General features: G+C 37.7%; 1 protein-coding gene across 3 annotated transcripts; it reads left to right on the forward strand.

The window, feature by feature from the left end:
* The first annotated feature begins 5,199 nt into the window (after positions 1-5,199).
* Positions 5,200-16,446, forward strand: LOC122328851 (cadherin-like protein 26). 3 transcript variants are annotated; one of them, XM_043224888.1, is made up of 16 exons: positions 5,200-5,307; positions 6,025-6,147; positions 6,245-6,394; positions 6,502-6,649; positions 7,139-7,311; positions 7,469-7,600; positions 7,709-7,918; positions 8,106-8,425; positions 8,536-8,678; positions 10,265-10,489; positions 12,163-12,384; positions 12,862-12,980; positions 14,549-14,632; positions 14,725-14,760; positions 14,840-14,920; positions 15,836-16,446. In XM_043224888.1, the coding sequence occupies exons 1-16, from the start codon at positions 5,257-5,259 to the stop codon at positions 16,040-16,042; spliced, it is 2,424 nt and encodes an 807-aa protein (XP_043080823.1). In that variant the 5' UTR covers positions 5,200-5,256; the 3' UTR covers positions 16,043-16,446. The 3 variants fall into 3 exon arrangements, with proteins under 3 accessions (XP_043080823.1, XP_043080824.1, XP_043080828.1); XM_043224889.1 differs by having other exon boundaries at positions 12,865-12,980; XM_043224893.1 differs by having other exon boundaries at positions 7,709-7,891.
* The last annotated feature ends 1,589 nt before the right edge of the window (positions 16,447-18,035 follow it).

The following is an 18,035-nucleotide window of genomic DNA, read 5'->3' on the forward strand; positions in this document are numbered from 1 at the left end:
GCTCAAGAGCCAACCGAAAAGACATTTCTTCATATAAAACTGCAAACCACGAATAAAGCAGCAGAACATCAGTGTTTGTGGCTTGTTGACTGAAACGATTTTTGTGCAGTGCTACATTTGAGGAAACCTCCATTGCTCAAGTGATATGTACTTTAAATTATGCTTGAACCTAACAATGCGATCTCTGTGTGGTGTCTGTTATTGGTGTAATTATAAGAAATAAACATGTTTGCATTGAAATAGAAATGGATATTTAATATGGATGATTAATTGAATATGGAATTCAATAGGTTATAGCAAGCATGTGTTTTGTTCATATTTGTTAATACAAAAACAGAACTGAAGTGATATCACGTTTATTAGCAGCACAGCACATGAGGGAGAATAACGCGATATCTGCCTTTGATCTCGTATCTTTTCCTAACTGTCCTGATTTCAGGTCTCCTCTCACTGCAGCCGTCTACCATCGTCTCCATTTCAGGCGCATCTCAAACAAGCCTGAAATGTTTGTAAAGGTTTGTGACTGATTACGCATCACAGTAGTCCTCTCATCCAGCCCCAGTCAAACACACCTGAATAAGATCTTCTAGTGCGCACCAGAGTGTGATTGCCAGAGTGTATTTACACCTGCCCAAAGGGGGCAAAGGTACTTTTAGTTTTTCAAATCAAACCAAACAAGACCAGTGTGAATGCACCCCAATTCGCTCTGTAGGTATAATTGCCGTTGTTGCATGTTTTTTGCTGTTCATTGAAGACCATATCCACAGACTAAAGCTGACTATCTGTTTCCATGCAGTGAAACCGGGTCAATGTCCCAGACCAACGAGGACTCGAGTGTGTGATGAAAGCTGTTTCCATGATGGCCAGTGTCCTGCCAGACAGAAGTGTTGCCCAACCACCTGTGGCCGTTCATGCAGTAAAGCATTTGGCCAGGGATGTGGAGGAGGCCAAGGTGACGGACAGGGTGGTGGTTGGGGACGTGGGGGAGACCAAGGTGGTGGCCTGGGACGTGGGGGAGACCAGGCAGGCGGCCAGGAACGTGGGGGAGACCAGGGAGGCGGCCAGGGTCAGGGAGGCGGCCAGGGTCAGGAGGCGGCCGGGGAGGTAAATAAGTCTTATTGTTCTGAGGTTAGGGAAGTTGTGAAATGTGTCCAGGTATTTGGTCCATCCAGTGATTCTGGGCATTTTTTGCAATGCACTGGAGATCTTTTCATGTGGAAATCTATTCCCATTTCCTCATTCTGTAAACCCACCCCCTCATTCAAATAAAGATGATTGCTTGATTTGTTTTGTATTGGATTTTTTGGGGGGGAGGTCTCCCTACGTTCACTTTAGAGAGCTAAATTGTGTCTGTATAAAAACTGCAAAACTCGAGCTAATTAAAATCGTCGGTAGTGTTGAAGTGCTTTGAGAGACTCGTCAGAGATTTAATCACCTCATCACTACCAGACACACTGGACCCACTACAGTTCGCCTACCGCCAAAACCGGTCTACGGAGGATGCCATCACACCTCCTCCACACAACCACGAGCCACCTGGATTTTAGGAAAGGGAACTATGTGAAAATGCTGTTTGTGGGCTATATTTCAGCGTTCAACATCATAGTTCCTTCCACACTTACCTCGAAGTTGGAGGTCCTGGGACTCAGCCCATCCCTGCGTCACTGGATCACCATCTTTCTGACTGACAGACCACAAGCCGTACGGATGGGAAAACACACCTCATCCTCCCTCACTCTCAGCACTGAAGCCCCTCAGGGTTGTGTTCTGAGCCCCCTGCTGTACTCTCTGTACACACATGACCGTGTGGCCACTACAAACTCCACCACCATCATTAAATTTGCTGGCGACACTGTCGTGGTGGGCCTGATCTCCAACAACGATGAGATGGCCTACCTTCAGGAGATCAACAACCTGGAGAGATGGTGTCAGGAGAACAATCTGCTCCTGAACGTCAGCAAAACAAAGGAGTTAATAGTGGACTTCAGCACGAAGGAGGTGCGCTCTTACCATCCCATCAAGATCGACGGGACCCCAGTGGAGAGAGTGGACAGTTTTCGGTACCTGGGTGCTAACATCACGAAGGACCTGTCTTGGTCCTGTCACATCAACACCCTGGTGAAGAAGGCCCGGCAGCGCCTATACCATCTGAGCCATTAAGAAGGTGGTGCGGTCAGCTGAGCGCACCATCCACACTGAGCTCCCTGTGCTGCAGCACATCTACAACAAGCGGTGCTGTAACAGGGCCAGAAAGATCGTGGAAGACCTCAGCCATCCCAACAGTGGACTCTTTTCTCTATTGCATTCAGGAAAGCACTTTCGTTCCCTGAAGGCAAACACAGAGAGAATGTGGAGGAGCTTCTTCCTGCAGGCCATTCGGAGTCTGAACCAGAGAACACCCAGCACCTAATCACCGGGATTCCCATGTCCACCCCTCTTTCCCCAGATACCCGCTTACAATTGGACAATTACACTGGACAATATTGCACTAGTCACTTTACATTGGACATTCACACAGCAACTTTATATATTTTTTATTTTTATTATTATTATTTTTTTATTTTTTATTATTTACTTTTATACTTTGTACACTTCTTTGCATATATATATTTGTGTGCGTGTTCTCTATTCCGACGCTGGACGGTTGTAAAAAACATTTCACTGCATGTCGTACCATGTATGTATGGGTATGTGACAAAATTTGAATTTGATTAGCACTTTCTGAATATTTCTAGTACATTTTTAACTATATATAAGGGTTCAGATTGACACACATTTTAAGAGATTTAAGTACTGTTAGATATGTAGCTCTCAACTACGTTAATTTTTAAAATGTAGCTCTCAGAGAAAAAAAAAAGTTGGAGGTAGGCAAACGGTTTGAAGTTGAAAATGTGTTATTGAAGATGTTTGTTGTCACACAGCTTTTCTCAAGATATTGTTTGATGGACTGGTGTGGTGTGGTTTATTATTGTGTTTTTATCAGCTGTTTGGACTCTCATTCTGATGGCACCAGTTCACTGCAGAGGATTCATTGATGAGACACTGATGGAATGCTGAATCACACAAAAAAAACATTTCTATATTGTGGATGAACTGAAGGTAAGCAAATCTTCAGCAAATGAAAATTTTTGTGAACTACTCCTTTAAACAAATTTTGAGACGCTTTCCCAAGTAGGAGTAAACGCTTAAAGTAAATTACTGGACCGTTTAAAACAAGTCATGATATATCACAAAAAACATGCTTCCACAGCACTGACAGAAAGCGCTAAATGTTATGTACGTGTGAACTTTTAAACCTACCCCATTTAATAGATTTTCCTCACATGATATACTGCTGTTCTGAACACTCATGTTTAACAAAATATCTGGAGCCAGCTGAATAAGCTCAGAACATCAGTTCTAATGTAATAGTTCTAAAAACTAGAATTATGTGAATTTTTTTTTTTTTTAAATGTATTGTCAAATCTTTCTTTTGTTATTTAGAAGATGTAATTAGAGCTGTTTCTTTGTGTTCGCATGCATGGTGATAGATATATAACTTAGATAATTCATATGTGTTTTTGTCAGTGTTTTCACAAAACACAATTGAACTCGTCACAGTGTTTGTGTTTCTCAATTCGGTCTACTGTGCAACAAGATATGTGATATGGCATCGTAATAAACCATACCAAACTGCGGGGGTATGAGATGCTGAAAGACTAGTTCTACTTTTTTCTTTAGAGTCTTGTGCTATTCAGCATGCTGGTGAGATTGATCGTTTTCCACGGTTAAATAAAAATGCCTGTTTTATAGTAAGTGCATGGTTGAGTTTGAATATTCTCAATTGGTGTTTCAAAACAACCGATTATTATAACACATTCAGACATTGTTGGTTTCTCGGTCATGCATAGTTTTAAATGTTAGCTTTCTGCACGAGATCCTGTGACCTCTGTGGAATGGAAAAGTAGGTGTGAATGTCTTGCTATTTTTATGCATAAAACATTTCTGCCAGCTTGAACAAGGAAACCACCCAAAAACAACTTTAAACCGTCAAAATGTTTTCACTTCTTGGTTGTTGTTTTTGAAGTTCACGGATGTCAAAATCACTCAATCATAAAGTTCTCATTTGTTATAGACTCAAGACTTAACGTTAATATTGCCTGTTATGTTTTAATAGAGTTCATAGAGGAAAAGAGCTGGGGGAAAAAGAATGATGCAAACATTATTATTATTAAATAGTGAAAAAGATGAAAAATGGATTTGTGCTTTGTGCTTAAGCGCTACTATAGTAATACAGATATCACACTATTAAAGTTCATTTGTAGACTCAGATGATATTGCTATCCCATATTAATAAACTGTAAAACTGAACATTTAATACAGAAAGTACTGTAGTGCAAAAGTACCATACTATAAATTCATACTTTTACGTTCTTTTTCTTTTTTTTTTTGTACCACTGGTGGGGATCAAGTAAGGACTGCTAAGGTAAAGTATATAGATAATGGACTAAAAGTAGACTCTGTTAACGTGTACTAACTTGTCCGGCCTGTTCTGTGCTCAGGAACCATACAGTGATGTGTAAAGCTGGCGGGAAACACTTTGATAAGATCCTCTGATAACACCGGCTGTCATTATTGGAAATAAGGTGCGTCCTGATCCACAATATTTCTCAGCATTTACTGTTCAACACAATTTTAATTCATTTTGAAGTCATTATTCATGCATTTCTAAATAGGGTATAAAATCGAATTTTTTTTTATTCTTAAAAAAACATTTACATAATAGCTACACATGGGCACCATCTATTGGGTTATTATTGTTAACTAAAACCAAAACCACAAAGCATTTTCATTGTTAACTAAAACCAAATAATGAACTATAATGCTATAATGCTATAAATAATGCTATAATGAACATAAGAAATTATGCATAAATACAGCCCTAATTCTAACCCTGACTATATATTACCATACATAGTAAGTGCATGTAGTTAATATTATTCAGTACTTACATGTATAACTACAACGTAACAATGACACTTTAAAAAATGTGTGTGTGTGTGTGTGTATATATATAATGGTGTCATTTTTGTTTTGTTATTAAAATTATTCAAGTATTAATAAAACCTGATAAATTTAAACTGAAAGCTAGAACAGTTTCTTCCCACTGTCATTTGAATATGCCCCCCCCTCTCTCTCGTGTGTCATATGAGCAGTGGATTACTGTAAGAGTCTCAGTCTCAGTCGAGCTGGTGTGTGTGTGTGTGTGTGTGTGTGATGATCTGCTTCAGCATGAGGACTCTTTCTGTCGGCTTTCTCCTGCTGCTGGTGAGTTAAAGTGTGTGATGTGATACACTAGAGCCTCTCGCACAGCCTCGTGTTTCTCTGCTCACGTTTCTAGACCAGAGCTGCTGTTGTTATGCAGTATAGCATTCCGGTTTCATAATTCAAATATTTTTATTCGTATATTACTGCAATATCATGGTCATTATTGTTTAATATCTTTAAAACAGTTAGTAGGGAATGTCCAGAAAAAGGTAACATCATTTGAAACTAAAGTTTTATTATTAAAGTATTACATTTGTAATTAATATTCCCCGCCTCCAGTTCACTCACGTTTGTGTGTTGCGCTCTGGGAAACAGTATCCCACGTAGTGTCTTCGGATGCATACTGTACATAAAATTTTAGCCAATATAGCAGGTAATCCAGCCATTTCATGCATACAGAAAATTCACATACTATTCAAAGTGTACACACAGCATACTGCAGTATAGTAGCAGTATGGTAGTAACACAGCTTCTGCACTGATTTCAGCGGACTTGAGTTATATTCCGGCAAATATAGTAGCTCATCTAGGATTTTTCATTGCATGCCTAATCATTTGCATACTATGCACAGCATACATACTGGATACTGCAGAAATGGTATGGCTTTTCAAGCACAGCCATACACTACAATCAACCATGTTTTGATCTCAGTGCTATTTCTTATAAGCTTCTTCACTCTTCTTTAACATTACCTATAATGTTTTGTTTTTCACTCAGTCTGTCTGGAGCGTGTATGTACGGGCTGACAGCAGGGGGATACGACAGAAGCGCGCATGGATCATTGATTCGTTTAGTATTGAGGAAGAATATTCTGGTACGTTTCCATATAAGCTAGGCAAGGTGAGTCACAGTCACATCCAGTTTATCTGAATACAGTTTTTCAGTGTAAAGAGTTGGGTCATGTCAACAATTTGTGTGTATGTTGTTCGTGTTTCAGGTTGAGCTCGATAGGTCTTATTTAGTACATTTGGAACTACATGGTCAGGGTATGGATAAAGATCCAAAGGGTGTTCTCCGCATTACAGATACGGGTGAAATTTTTGTACTTAGAAAGGTGGACTATGAAACGGATATTAACATTCTCCATGTAAGTGCTCCTCGAAAAACAAAGTATTGCGTTCATTTAAATATCAGATCGTTCAAATACGCTGCGAGTAAGGGTTGTATATTCACATTCATCGGACTCAATTACAGCTGAAATTTGAAGCAAGAAATCAATCCAACTATGAAGTGGTTACAAAACTTGGGCTTCAGATTCAAATATTGGACATAAATGACCACGCACCAGAATTTCAACCATCATCGGTCTATGAAGTGTCTGTTGATGAGTCACTTGCTCAAGGTAACCCATTCTTGCATTTTATGTTTGTAGTTTAAGAAACTGTAACAGAACATTGTCATTATTTACGGTACTTACTCTCATGCTTTTGCAGTAATAACACACATTTTTATATTAAAAACATAAAGGGATGGTTCACTCATGAAAAATTCTAGCATTATTTACTCACCCCCGTGCTGTTCTAAAAGCATAAGATTTGTTTGGCAGTGGTCCTAAGCGTGTGGTCCATAAGACAGCGCAAACCCTCTTTTGATGGGTAAAATAACTCGCTGTGTTTTTTTTTTTTTTTAACTTGGTAGCCACTGTTCAAAATGACTGTTGTTCAATGGCAAAGGCTACAAAAATATAGATTCTTAAAAATATAGCTTTTCCTCAGAAACATTAACAGCATAGATTTGAAATAACATGAGGGTGAATAAATAACTGTATGTTTGTGTGTGTTCGTTTTTTTTATTATTAATTTCAAATGTAATTTTCTTAAAATGTATAAAGGTAAAGAAATAACAACAGTAAAGGCAGTTGATCAGGATGATTCAAGTACAGACAACGGAACATTTGTTTTCACAATCAAGTCTGTCACACCAAAGACAGATAATGTTGAATTTTATATTCAGCAGCAAAAAGAATCCGGGACAATTTATTTTAAGGGTTGCTTGGACTATGAGGTATGAGTTTAATTTCTCTCATTAGTATTAATGCACTATTTTGTACCTTTGATACATCTTCTATTTTATTCAGACAACATGTATTGGTTTTTGTGCTTTATGAATACTTCTCCATGCCTACTCAAGAAATGTTTTAAAAACATGAATCTTTTTCCAGAAAGCTCAGAAATATACGATCCTTGTTGAAGCAAAGGACAAAGGGGAAAAGATACAGCTCTCAAGTACAAGTACACTGATAATCAATATTTCAGACAATAACAACAATCTTCCAGAGTTCTCTGGCAAAACAGTAAGTTTTATAGTGGACTGTAAGATTACATGTTCTTGGTCATTGCTTTAAATGGCAAGTTAGACGCACTTTCCTGCGCAACCCAATGAAATGTTTGAATTATTTTAGGGACCAGGGAAGGTCAAGGAGAGAGAAACTGGGGTTGAAGTTCTGCGACTGCAGGTAACAGACAAAGACGTCCGTGGTTCGAAAGCTTGGAAAGCCAAATACACAATCCATGAAGATAAAAAAGAAATATTCAAAATAGAAACGGACCCCGTTACAAACGAAGGGATTTTAACAGTCATTAAGGTAAGAAGATGGTTGATACTTTATTCTGTAAGTCTACCTTCCCAAAAAGTTGAGTCTGTGTTGCTGGTTATGATACTCAAACAAACAGAGAATACTAGAATTAGAAATGTCTTTTATAGCTGCCTATTTATAACTATATACTAAAACCTCTTTTCATGCATTCATGTTGATTTTTCTGTAAAACTCTCTTAAATGTATTTTTGGCTCATTTAAGCAAACCGACTACGAGGAGCAAACAAATCACAATCTGTCCATCAGTGTGCAGAATGAAATTCCTTATTTTTCCTGCAAGATTAAAAATAAAGTACCAAATGCCATGTGGGTGCTCGACAAAATACCCCAAAGCTCTGAGATGAGTGCTGGAAACCTCTATAACCGTATTCCAGTGACCATTTACGTAGAAGATGTCAATGACCCTCCAGTGTTTATACCCCCTGTGAAACACGTCGTGGTAATGGAGAACATTGATGTAGGAACAAGTCTTACAACCTTCACCGCTAAAGACATGGATGGAAGCCACGTAAACACATTTAAGTAAGAAAAGCTAATATTACTAAATAAGTTTCACTAAAGACCCTGCAGTTCATTTACAGAAAAGTATCGCATATAAAGAAAGGTGAATTCATCCAGTGTTTGAATATCAGATTTGTTAAAGGTGAAGATATTGATAAATGGATAACTATTGATGCAAAGACTGGAAAAGTATCCACAATTAAAATTCTGGACAGAGAGTCACCATTTGTGAAAAACGCCACCTATACGGCAACCCTGTATGCTGTGGATGAAGGTGAGACATTAAATGTACTCATTTATTGATTGCATAGCCAGTTACGATGCTGGCTATGCTTTTCAAGGGGATCCAAAACTGTTAAAATATATTTTACAACAATAGACATAACAACCATACCGAGTATAACCTATGCACAACACATACAAAAACTAATAGACATGTTCAACCAGTCCCCAAACCCACAGCAGGATTACTAATCAATATCATACATAAAAATGTAAGAAAACTTAGAAGCATGCACACACACAAGCAATAAAGAGAATTAACTGATCTTAAAGAATGGGGAAATTTATACTATGACCTATGTCCGGCTTCACTACTGGGAACAAAGAATAAGAACAAAGTCAATAGGAAGATCTGTATGGGATCAAATACTTTTTCAAATACGGAGGACAGTCATAATAAACCCATTTAAAAATAAATAAAAAACAAAGAAATTGTCTTCTTGATTTGAGGTGTAATGTGACAGTGATGAGTACTATATGGACACTTTAACACAAATCTACACAAATAGATATCAATGTTATTTTTAAAACTATATTGCCATAATCGATAAGAAGTATAATCTGAGAAATAATTCTTTCTAATTCGAGTAGTCCATAATTGAATGATATTTAAAATATTATAAATAAATATATAAATATAAAATATATAAATATTATTTTGAGAAAAAAATAATTTTAATGATAAATGCAAGCACTGTATGTTCTGTTAACAATATAATCTATATGAGGCTTGAAAATAAGTTCAAAAGTAACATTCAAATTAAAAACCCACATGTGCCAAACAAAATACAGCAAGATTTGTTTTTATTCAAAAATAATTCTGAATGTTTAATTATTTTAAAACCCATTTTAAACCAATTAAAATCAGATTGGAAAGAGTTCTGGATTTGCAGCTGATCAGAATTAGTCTAGTAATTAATAAAAATAGAAAAGAGTAATAGACCCAAAATAGAACTTTGAGGAACACCCTTTTCAACAACTGAGTAACCAGACTTAAAACCTTAGTAAAACAAACAAAACAAAAACAAACAATTGAGGACCATTTATCAAGAAGATAATGATTGACCATATTGAAAGCCTCTGAAAAATCAATGAAAATTGCACCCATAGCTTGGCCTTCATCAAAGGATGTGAACACATCATTTGTGAATTTTAAAAGGGCATTAGTAGTGGAAACGTTGGGTCTAAAGCCTAACAGGAATGTTTAGAGAATTAATATAAAGACATAGTTGGTAAAACATAAGATTCTAAAAAAGTTGGCAATAGAAGAAATAATAGAAATGGGTGAACCAGTATTAGTAGTGAAGTTTAAAGGACAAAACATCAGAACATTGACAACCACAGATAGAGGGGGAAATACTGATTGAAGGCAATTTTATGTTTTTTAAGCTTTCATTAGGTTTATTAGGTTTATTAAAACTCCTTGAAGTTTACGTTCTGTTCAACTGATAAATAGATTACTTGCATCAAACAACTCTCAAACTCTTTCAAATATTGATTCGCTAACCTTGCAAACTGAATACACCTGAAACCTTACTCTAACTGAATTTCTGTTTGGTCCATGTCTCTGATGGGCAGGTGTCCCTCCGCTGACAGGCACTGGAACTCTAGTCATTCACCTGAACGATCAAAATGATAACGTACCAATATTGGAAAAAAATGTAGTCACTATTTGTATAGATAAAGAGCCCACACTGGTCAACATCACAGCAGTAGACCTGGACTTTCCTCCATATGGATCACCTTTCTACTATGAGCTTTTAGGAGATGTCCTGGACAAATGGATGATTGAACCAGTGTACGGTAATGGCACTGAACTTTGTATTTCACTTGGAAAACACATCAAGTAAAACGATTTATGAACACTATGGTACTTTTGTAATTTTCAGTCGAAGGGTAACAAGAGAAGTGATGTATGACTTTCCTAGCCATTTTCCTAGCGGTAAGAGTCAGACAAATAATGGGAAGATGCCTGTAGAAGTATAAAACGTCCTAAAGACTCGTTTCTTTGTCCTTTTCACTTTACCTCTGAAGCCTTTGACTTTTAGTAGACCACAGCTACCGAAAAGCTTACAAATGGCTGATACAAGAAATACTATGCCGTCCTGTTTGCATGTAAATATGCACACTTGTGTTATTATACTCTTTCCGCTGGACGAGTTTCATATCACGGATTTCCCTTGAAATATAGGTCATTTAGACTTTTTGTGGGGGGAAAAAATCATGGTGCAGCATTTGGTTTAAGTCTATGCATCTATGCATTGTGTACTGTAAGCTCTTTCATTTGCTGTGGTCATCATATCAGTATTTTATTTTCCGAGTTGTGTTTCTGGTTCACCGAGTGCAACCATTTTACACCATCAGAGTAATTTTTTTAATAACAAATCATTCATGGGTTTTCTACATATTTCAGGAAGGGGCATAATTTGCTTTATATTAAGCCATATAATTCTTAATACCCAGGGTTCCCTTTAAGTTTAGATTTAAAAGTAGCATTAGAGAACAAAAGTAAGCACATATGATGTTTCTAAAAAGAATAGTATTTTGTGCATTTGTTGTAATGCAACGTGTTTATACAGTGTTACATTTCTGATCATCAAAACTTAGTACTGTTTTTTCGCACGTCGTTGTGACCAGAGAAATGAAACGGCAAACACTGCACTGCTCATTTGAATAGTAAGTAGCAGCTTCTTTTAATAGGAAAACGTAAAGTACTTAAAGATTGTGAGTCAGAAGCACCAGACTGTCCTTGCAGAGTGCGAAATGCCCCAGTTTATAGTCTCTGAGTACAGCCAGCATAGGCTGCTCTAGAGTCAGTTCTCCGTAATTGCGCTGAAATAAAAAGTGGGATGGTGTTTAAACAAGCAGTTTTAGGGAGCTGTGGACAAGTCATAACTTCTATAAAGAATATCTCTTTGGTTTTGAAACTTTAATCTTTGGATCTTTAAGGATCTTATCTATGCACTGACAGCTTGTAACACTCCGAAGAGAAAGGAAAATCTGAAATTGCATCATAAGACTCCTCATCATAAGAATACAATGCGGCCGGATCATTTCCATAATGACCGGCGCAATCTACCAAGAGCAGCACAATTTAGCATCTGCTTTAATGGAACACTCCACGTTTTTGGAAATAATGCTATGCATTATGCTAAAAGTGTTATCGCCAGACCCGGAGATCAGCTGAATAGATTCGAAAAATAGTGAAATTCAACCTATTTAACTGGGGGAGTTGAAGAATGAGCATATTTCCCAAAAAAAGTGGAATGTTCATTTAATGTGGTTTTTTTGGGCACAAACATTAATGATGCTAGTAAATCATGTTGTGTGAGATTAGCACTCTCCTCCCATCTGCAACCATCTCAAAAGAAAAAAATATGAAAGCGTATTCTGTACAGTAAAGCACAAAAATAACTGTCCACAACTTTTTCAGCATTAATTCTTTACTGTGTGTCTCTACCTTTTTTCTCCAAAAGGCACAACAGTGAGTCTCGTTAAAGAAAAACATGTTTATTCAGGCCATCACCTCCTCCAGATCAAGATATCAGACCAGCAGGGACTGTACTCCATCCAGAACCTGACGGTCACGGTGTGTGACTGCTCTGTCACTCCTAACTGTCACGTCAGGATGGTCTCGCAGGCTCGGATGGGGCCTGTTGCTGCCTGGATGGTTATTCTTGCGATTCTTATTCTTACAGGTGATTTCTGATGTTTGGGTAACATTTAAGAGTACTAATAGGTGATGAAGGATTTTGCAAACAAGTCAATCCAACTATGAAAGGTGTGATAAAACGGTAAAAGACTTGCCATGGAAGTCCGTGGAAACCTGTTTTGACACGCACAGTTTTGAATGTTATTTAGTTTGTTCTGTCTACTGTAGTTTTGTTTTTTCTGCTTTTATGGAAAAATCTGGGTAATTTATTAAGTTAAGTTCACCCAAAAATGAAAAATTGCTGACAATTTACTAACCCTTAGGCCATCTAAGATGTGGATGAGTTTATTTGTTCTGAACAAATCTGAGTTAATCCTCTGCAGTAAATGGTCATAATATTTTGGAGGAAGCAATTTTATGGATTATAGACTCATATTTTTACTCTTACCATCTTTGATGGCCAGAGTAAATTGTCAGCCAATTCCAGCAAGATTAAAGTAAATACTCTCTTTTTATATTTCAGCAGTGTGCTTAATGAGTCTAACAATATCCTGCAAGGCAGAGAAAATAATTATTATGATGGATGATGGGATCGGTCATCTCATCACAACAAATACAGAAAATCCAGGAACAGACTGCACGGTAATTTCATCACACAACATACAGTAACTGTTTTTCAGTAATGTTTCAATCTGTGCATTTTATTCAGTTTTACTTTAGTCATGTGTTACGACACCCTGTTCATCAGCGATTCCCCTGAGTGTTTCATCTAAAAGAGCAATTTCTGTACATGGTTGACTCATGTCTTTTTTTTTTTAAAGTCGCTATTTCGATCGTGCTCTCTTGGTTGTGGTCGTTTCCTATCGTCTGTCGATGTGAGGTTTACAGTGGGAGTATTTCTGCTGGGCCAGTCCCCACAGACTTTTCACTTCTCCTGCAGCAGTTGTTCTGTATGTCTCCCCAGTGATTTTGCTGTCTTGTGTTATGACGTGCCCAACATTTCACTTGGTGCACTGATGGAGAAATAGATGTGGCAGGGTGTCGTCCTCTGGGAATGTATATTTGGTCAGACTGCCCCCTGGGAGATTATGGCCGTCACCGAGTCGTGGCCGATCACTGAAGTTGATGATAGAGCTTTCCCGGACCTCTGTGAGTGTTGGGCGGGAGGCGTGCAGTAAAGAAACAGACTGAGGCCATCCAGCACATCCTCCAGTTGGGGCTTTGGGTCAACTGGGAAAAGAGCAAGCAGCTCCAGGGCAAGCGGAGGCCTTCGGAGTCAGACGCAGTTCAATCGCTGCTCGTCGTCCACATTACAGGAGAGCTCAGTTGTGTGCTGTGGTGAAACACAGCTGGCATTGGGCTCTACTCAAGTATGTGTTTTTCCCAGTAAGCCTGCTTGCACAAACTCTGTCCAAGATCCGGGAGGACGAGGAGCAGATCTTGCTGGTAGCGCCATAGTGGCCCACCCAGACCTGGTTCCTCAAACTCATGCTCCTTGTGACATAAATACCTTTGATGAAGGACCTCCTTTTCCAGGGTTTAGGCATCATTGGCACCTGTGCCCGGATTTCTGGAACCTCTATGTACTGCTCCCGGGTGGGACACGGCAGACTTGAGTGGTCTACCACAGGCTGCGGTAGTGGACTGGAGGGGAGTCTGTTTGCTAACTGGTGTTCTTTTCTCAGAGAAGACCCCCGAAGATGCATGATTGGAGCAGTGCTTTCTTTCCTGCAAGAGAGGTGGAGGTGTAGGCTGTCACCCTCCACCTTGGAAGCTTACATGGCTGCAATTGCAGGCCAGTCCTTGGGAAAGCATGATCTGCGGTGGAAGACGACGTATCTCTGGCAGACATTTGTAGAGCTGCGGGCTGTGCGACACGGATTAAGTTCACAACATATTACAGTCTCCGTGTTGAGCCGGTCTTTTCCTGTGTGTTGGATACCAGCTAATTGGCAGAAAGAACTGGCTGGTGTCACACCATTCCACTAACAATGGATGTGAGCTCCTACCTAGAGCATTCTGGGATGTAATATTTTGCTGTCAAACCAAGATTCATCATTAATATCATCTATAATGTTTTTGGAAATAGACTGTATGCTGTTCGTATATGATAAACTGTTCATGAGTGAATCATAAATGTTGATTGAAAAATGATTGAAAATGATTGAAAAGTATTAAAAACAGATATGATTTCTTCTTGTGATATCCAGGTGATGTATAAAGGACAGCAGGCTGTTTCACAGACTCCATCATCGCTCTACAACGAGCAGATGTTCAACCGCTCTACCTATAGAGTGAGTATTAACAGCCACAGCCAGATTTAAAGTGTTGATCATTTCCTTGGTTTTGTGACTTTTGTGTTTTGTGACACTCTCTCTTTTTTAAGAATTCCACAAGTCGTTCATACAGAAAAAATTTTCAGGTAAGAATAAAGTAAGAGTAATAATCATCATATACGAACTCCAGTTCAGTTCAGCATCGTCTGTACTTTTCTCGACCAGCAATCAAGCGTCAGATCAAGCGTTAGAAGCAATTATTCCTACAACATCAATGCATCTTACCTCACAGGACTCATCAACCAGGTGATTTGATGCTTCTTTCTGTCACTCTACAGTCTACTTTTCTTACCAATTTTTTCTTCATTTCATGACTAAAATTTGTGAATTTAAAAGAATAGTGTTAATGTTCCAATTAGAAAAACATAATTTTGAATGACATCTAACCTTCACACAAATTAAAACTTCAGTTTTTATAATTTTCCAATTTCGTTTCACATTAGGTGATCTTAACTACTTATTTATATTTAAATAATAATTTAATACAATACCCTTACATGTTTTTATATGCAGCAGGAATACACTATATGCAACTACATTACTTATTTTTGATGTACATATTAACTTTACTGGAAGAATGTTTTAGAACTCCAAGAACCTTGTCAGAACATGAATCAAAGTTCCTGAGAATGTTCCTTGTTAGCCGAGCTTTAAGATGTGTATAGTTCTGACATCCGCTGCAGTCCGATCAGGTTTAACTCAATCTGACCTAACGGACATCATTATCACGTGGCAGAGCTGATTGGTTCTCTGCTGTATCGGTGGGCAATGAGCTCATTGCTCAACATTCAAATATAGGACTAGTGTTTACGGCAGCAGTTCAGAAACGCTCCACCTGTATAGATCTACGGCTTCTGTCATGTATGTTATATTTGCAGCGGCAGTATTTCTTACATGCTCAGCAGCAGCATGTTGTGGATGTAGTTGGCAGTAGAAAGCTTCGGTACTAGCAGATCCATTCCGCCAAGACCAAATACATTAACATAGACCGGTACATTACCATGCTAATCTGCCCGAGAGTTGTCATGACAACTATAGATCAAAATACTTTTTTAGAACACACACAAAAAAAAAAAAAAATGGTCAAGTTTGTCCAAATATTTGAAAGGATGGTAAATAATTTTCCCGTTTCTTTTTTTTTTTTTTTTTTTTTTTTTTTAGAAAGTACTTGCTCTCCAAACCCGTGATGAGGAACATGGTATTTACGAACCGCACTGTTACACAGATGAAGGACAGCCTATGGCCAGAGATGAACTGGATGCAATATCCATTTCTGAGGATGACTTTCATCCAGACATGCTTAAAAATCTGGACAGCAGGTTCTGTCAGTTAGCAACAATCTCCAGACCTGACCTGATGAAGAGGTGACGGTTATCTCAGAAAGCGTAGCCTAACTATAAATATTTAGGACAAAATGCTACATTTTTACTACAGTTCTACAGTTGATTTGCTGAGTGTAAAGATCTAAAGAATTAAAAGTTTTAGGTGAACTCAGGTTTATTTGCTTTTGTTCTGTTGATTTTGATGTATTTTTTTGTAGGCTGATGTGTTCGTGTTGAATGATTTTAAGACATTTAATACAAATATAATGGTGTTTTAAGTTGCTTATATGCGAGTTTGAAGAAAATGTCTTTTTTTGACTGCATCCTGTGCCGTATCTGGATCTGTTTTTTAACCTTCACTGTAAAAATCTTACTTTTAAATTTTTTTATTAATTGTACACAGATGTGTGGGAATCAATGAATTTTGAATAAAACTCTACTAAAGCATAACACACTACTGTTATTTTTGTGTGTTAGGTTTTATTTTGACAGGTCTCTTGACCAGCTTTCCTTTTTTATATATGTTCAACACACAGCTAGTTCCCTTTTACATGCCACACAATTACCGCTTCACAATAGCACTTTAAATAATTGTCCCCCAACTGTTCCCCACTTGTAAATTTTTTTTTCCAAAATCTAAATGCATAAAATTGCCATTCATCTGCAAGATGGCTTAAGCGACCCTTCATCACGCATGTATTATGTCCCACATCCACTGCAAATGACAAAATGTTTACCATTTTTAGATGAATTTATGGAACAGAAATAACGGCTTCCATAAAGTCCAGATACACTCATAGCTCACAAGTTTTAAAAAGATTTTTTTTTTAAGATCCCTCGCATTTTCACAGAAGGTTGAACAAGGTCTGTCTCCTAGAACACTCTTGTTGTAAAGGCGGTGGGTTGTAAATTATAGTGTCTCTCTATATAAAGTGTGTGTGTGTGTGTGTGTGTGTGTGTGTGTGTGTGTGTGTCTTTTACAGCTCAGTTTTCTCCACTACATTGTTTTATTATATTGTCTGTGGTAGAATGACAGTGGCCTTTTCATGTAGTTTTCACACACTTAAAAACAGCTGTATTGTATATTGCAGATGCGTAAACGATATGAGGTACTGACTTATAAAAACCAGGCGACACTGCCCTTTTGTGTTGAACAGGTGACATGACACTTGTGTTATTTTCACCATTTGGAGAAGCGAAATTTGAGTGGACATGGGTATTAAAAGCCGAGTATTGTAAATTATATTTTATGTAATATAATTTACAATGCACAGCTTTTAACAGCCGTGTCCACTCAAATTTTGCTTCTCCAAAAAAAGAAATGAATAAGACATTCAAATGTTTTGGTCAAAATTGTGAACCCCATTTAAAGTGCCAAATTTATAAAGACTTAATTTAACAAAAAATCTGTTAGTAATGCTACAAAAAAACCTACAATAAGGAACTACAATAAAGTCTGTGGTTCACACAAGCTCGATATATTTTTATGTTACATTTTTGAATACATTAAACATCATCAAGCTGAGCATTTTATTAACTTACAGTTATTTGTATTATTTTACAGTACTTTTTTTGTTGCCCTGCCCCCTGAAATGCAACACAAGTCTTCGAATGGAAGGTGCTCTTTCGGACCATCAGGTAAACTCATCGCGACTTCAATGCATAGGGTTTACAGCCGTATTAAAATTGAATGTTTTCACTCACTCTGCTGTTATTTTATAGACTATGCACTTTTAATGCACCTTATTTTGAAATGTACAGAAATGTATGCTTTCATTTGTCTTTTACCTTGATAGCACATCATTCGGTTTCCTTTAAGATGTCAAAGAGATGTCTCATTTGTAGTGAAAACATTTTTTTGCACTACCGTTGTTATTTTCCTCATTATTTATCTATAGTGTGTAACAACCAAGAAGCCTCACCTATAGACTTCCGCGTTCATGAAAAAAGGTGTGTATGAGTGGTTATTCACTGTTAATATTCTAGCTACAGGGACCTCTTGGGTTAAACAGCTGAAACGCATTTAAATACGATGAGAT

The sequence above is a fragment of the Puntigrus tetrazona genome, chromosome 23 (assembly GCF_018831695.1).
Source record: "Puntigrus tetrazona isolate hp1 chromosome 23, ASM1883169v1, whole genome shotgun sequence".
In the NCBI taxonomy this organism is placed as follows: Eukaryota; Metazoa; Chordata; class Actinopteri; order Cypriniformes; family Cyprinidae; genus Puntigrus; species Puntigrus tetrazona.

What these genes read in the sequence shown, in the direction of transcription:
- LOC122328851 (XM_043224888.1), top strand. Translation starts at nt 5,257, where the DNA reads ATGATCTGCTTCAGCATGAGGACTCTTTCTGTCGGCTTTCTCCTGCTG. An exon ending in CATACAGAAAAAATTTTCAG is followed by an intron (nt 14,761 to 14,839) that starts GTAAGAATAAAG and finishes TTTCTCGACCAG; the next exon opens with CAATCAAGCGTCAGATCAAG. An exon ending in TCACAGGACTCATCAACCAG is followed by an intron (nt 14,921 to 15,835) that starts GTGATTTGATGC and finishes TTTTTTTTTTAG; the next exon opens with AAAGTACTTGCTCTCCAAAC.